Source organism: Acanthisitta chloris, unplaced genomic scaffold, assembly GCF_000695815.1.
Source record: "Acanthisitta chloris isolate BGI_N310 unplaced genomic scaffold, ASM69581v1 scaffold35446, whole genome shotgun sequence".
In the NCBI taxonomy this organism is placed as follows: Eukaryota; Metazoa; Chordata; class Aves; order Passeriformes; family Acanthisittidae; genus Acanthisitta; species Acanthisitta chloris.
The window spans coordinates 1-4,177 of NW_008679282.1; the positions used below are offsets into that span (position 1 = coordinate 1).

At 40.8% G+C, this 4,177-nt stretch overlaps 1 protein-coding gene across 1 annotated transcript in view; it reads right to left on the reverse strand.

Moving 5' to 3' along the window:
• Positions 1 to 2,525: 2,525 nt before the first annotated feature.
• The window catches only part of LOC103804620 (probable phospholipid-transporting ATPase IH), a 2,565-nt gene continuing 913 nt past the window's right edge, over positions 2,526 to 4,177 (reverse strand). The window contains exons 2-3 of the mRNA XM_009077234.1: positions 3,737 to 3,840; positions 2,526 to 2,607 (exon numbers count right to left, since the gene is read on the reverse strand). Coding sequence (XP_009075482.1) covers positions 2,553 to 2,607; positions 3,737 to 3,840 — 159 coding nt within the window. The 3' untranslated portion in view covers positions 2,526 to 2,552. The remainder of the gene's footprint in view (positions 2,608 to 3,736; positions 3,841 to 4,177) is intronic.

A 4,177-nucleotide genomic window follows, 5' to 3' on the forward strand; every position in this document is an offset into this window, starting at 1 on the left:
TTACTTTCCCATCAGATATGTCTGTATGGAATTTGTTAATTTTCGCTAAACCATGGAAAAATGCCACAGACAACAGTATGTTACTGTAGCTGATCTAAACCAAAATGCATTAGAAAAGTTATTTTTACTGAATTCAAGACTTCATTGCAATGAAAAGAAATGTCACGACAATGACACAATAACCTTGGAAAACTCTCAGGAGGTGTACTGCAACCAGTGAAAGAAAAGTCTTCTCGAACAGTAAAACACAATATCTTAAAAGGTTAATCACAATATTAAAGTGGCTTTATTTTTTAAACATCTACAATTAATAATAATTAGCATTGAGAACTAATTTATAAGGTGCTAAATGACTGATAAGTAAAAAATCATTTTAAAAGAAGCAAAATTCTATGTCCTCTTTTTCAATTTAAATCAATATTAGGACTGGATGACCTGTAAGGTCCATTACAACCCTTAAATTCTATGATTCAAATTCTATGAAATATGCACTTTTAGAGACAAAATATTCCCATTTTCACCAATGAAACATGCAGTTTTCACCCCCTCCCCAAAATGTAGCAGAAACTTTACTTTTCTACAGCAGATCTCTTCTGTGATTTGGCCTGGTAATTTAATGCCATCTTAGTTTCCATGCCAGTGTAGATAGCAACACCTGAAATTAGACAACTTGTTTTACTAAGGACTGTACAGTGCAATAACTTCAGGAAAGCAAAACTCGTGGATTATTATACTCTAACAAAAATGCCTTTAGTTTTCTTTAGTGTGCAGAAAAAGAACAAGATTTGGACGATAACCCAAAATTAAAAACGGATTTAATATCTTGGGTCTTAGAGGGAGATTTTAAGCAGCATTTACAACCCATTTCAGTTACAGTTCCCAAATGCTAACATGTTGCTATGGATCAAATCCAAACCAAAGCTGAGATTTGAAAAAATTCCCCTGTGAAGTATAAGAGAGAGCTTTTGGGCACTCACTGTAAAAAGGACAAGGAGGCACTGGAGCGAGTCCAGCCAAGGGCAACGAGGGCAGCAAAGGGTTGGAAAACCTGTGGGATGAGGAAGGGCTGAGGGAGTTGGGTTTGTTTAGCCTGGAGAAGAGGCTCAGGGGTGACCTCGTGGCTGTCTGCAACTCCCTGCCAGGGTTGGAGAGAGGTGGGGGATGTGTGTCCTGCCATGGCTGCAGGGAGAGGACTAGAGGGAATGGCCTTGAGCTGAGCCAGGGCAGAGTCAGATTGGATGTGAGGAGAAATGTTTTCCCTGTTGTGGTGTTGAGGCACTGGGATATTGCCCATGGAGGTGGTGGAGTCACCATCCCTGGAGGTGTTGAAGAGGCGTCTGGATGTGGCACTGGAGGATCTGGTTTAGGGTTTAGGGGTTCCAGCTGTGACAGGTTAATGGTTGGATTGAATGGTCTTAGAGGTCTCCTCCAACCTTGATTGTTCAATGACTCTATGAAATTGCACCGTGTTCACTGATCCTTCAAGACAAAACTATAAAACCTTCTCCTCTAGACCTCTGCAATCATTGTACATCATTAACAGTTACTTTGCTGCAATTATAGTAACAGGAAACACTATTCAAAAGTGGTAAATCAAGTGACTTAATAGAAATAATCTGCTCAGTAGCAACTGTAGGTTTGGAACCTTTTTGATGTTTGCTTACTACTTCAGGGTCCATTCAAAGAGTGACTAGAAATATTTACCAAAGATTTTTTCTGTGTTCTTTAAAGTGGCTCCTCTAAGAAGCAGATTTTCAGATCCTAATGGCCTGTGAAAGAGAAGTGTTTTAAAACATAAACATCTATAGAAAAACATTAGACTTTATAGAAGTCGTGTGAAATGGGTAATGAATTTTACTGAAATACTTTTATTTAACAAAATTACTAAGCATATGTAAAGCATTTAAGCGAAAATTAAAACGATATAATGAGAGGCCTAAAATTAAGCCAAAAATGTCACAAATCAAGCCTGACATCAATGCACCTAAACCACACACATGTAGGTACCTAAATGAAGACTCCTCATCCTAATTGGAAAATGCTTATTTTTAAATATACTGATTCAAGTCTTTTTTGGGTTTCTATAACTATGCTGTTCTACACGACTCATTAAGCACAATACATCCTGCCATTTTACCATGAGTATAAATGGCATACAAGGTATTGTTAATATTTGCTGTATGCATCTCAAACCAGGCCAACAAATATAGGTAAGGAAATTAATGTAAGGGTAACCATGCAGTTGGGATACTCCAGGCAGCTTCAAACTCTACTAGGAGGAGTGGTGATTGCTCAGAGGGCTGTGCTGCCCTTCAGAGGGACCTCAACAGGTTGGAGGGATGGGCAGAGCAGAACCCACTGAGATTCTAGCACTAATACGAGGCAACACAATGTTGGTGAACATTGGTAACTCATTATTAACTCTCTACAGCAGATTGGCAGGATAACGGTTAGACTCAATGACCTTAGAGGGCTCTTCCAGCCTTGATGATTCTCTGATTTAAAGTATTCAACCATGGAAGTGTTTAAAGGTGTAGAAACTCTGGATTTTCCTACCTTGCAATAGGCTCATTCCTATCATGGTAAACATTTATTCGACCAACAAATCTGAAAGAGAAACACAAATCGTTCAACATCACTGCTCATAGGTCAGTTGAGAAATTTTGTCTAGAAAGTACTCCTCACAGTGAGTGGATTCCAGGTGAACAAGATCTGGTTACCCAGAATATCAATAAGAACATAGAGATACATATGGATACATATTTAAAACATGTCCATACAAAAATACACAGAACAGTAAATCAATGTAAAGTTTGCATATCAAAATACAGAAGTGATTATAAAATAAGGTGCAAATCTCTTAGTAGAACCATAACATGAAGTCTTATTCCCTAAGCTACCCGAGATAAGTCAGTGTAGTCATTATCCTTTTACAACATCTCAAGCTTACAATTGAATTAAAATCAACCCAAAGCATCTCCCCTCTGAGGACAGGCTGAGGGAATTGGGGCTGCTCAGCCTGGAGAAGAGAAGGTTGTGTGGAGACCTCAGAGCACCTTCCAGGAGCTGAAGGGGCTCCAGGGAAGCTGCAGAGGGACTCTGTGTTAGGAGCTGCAGGGACAGGACAAGGAGCAATGGGGATAAATTGAAAAAGGGGATATGTAGATTAGATATTGGGAAGAAATATTTTACTAAGGGAAGTGAGACACTGGCACAGGTTGCCCAGGGAGGCTGTGGCTGCCCTAACCCTGGCAGTGTTCACAGCCAGGTTGGATGAAGCCTTGAGCAACCTGGTGTGGTGGGAGGTGTCCCTGCCCAGGGCAGGTGGTTGAGGCTGGATGATCTGTAAGCTCCATTCCAACCCCTTAACGTACTGTGATACCATGACTCTAGGACATGCAGACTAGGTAAGGGTGCCAACATCAAGAAACATCTTAAATACTAGTAAATCTTTATTTCTTTCTTATTTTTATATTTAAAAAGAAAGTGAAGCACTTAAATTATTGTCACACTCCCCAGTGGATCACTGTGCATCCTCATTTGGAGACCACAACCCTAGAGTAGACCTAGGGAACAACCTGCAGGAAAGGAGTATGGCTGGAAGACCAACAAGGCTTCAAGGCCACTCAGGGGCACACTCTGACCAGACAGATGCAGCCAGTACCTTTTCATTGCCATATTTTTATACTTTCTTGCTAGAGAACCTTATATGAAACAGGCAAGAATTCTCTCTTACTTATAAAGGTCAGGCTGAGGTTGTTCACATTCAATGGTAGCATGTAGTGCATCGATTTCTTGCTCATTGTGAAATGCCTTTGTATCTTGAACAGCATAGTAAGTCTGGAATGAATAAAAACATGTCAATAAAAACTATACAAGACATTAAATGACAGAGGATGAGAAGTTCATCATGAGCTGCAGTGTGAGCTCAGCCCAGAAACCAACCCAGGCCTGGGCTGCATCCAAAGGAGTGTGGGCAGCAGGTCAAGGGAGGTGATTCTTCCCCTCTACTCTGCTCTTGTGAGATCCCACTTGGAATACTGCACACAGTTCTAGTGCCCTCAACATGAGAAAGACATAGAACTGTTGGAGCAAGTGCAGAGGAGGCCACCAAGTTGCTAAGAGCACTGGAGCATCTCCCTATGAGGACAGGCTGAGGGAGTTGGGGCTGTTGGGC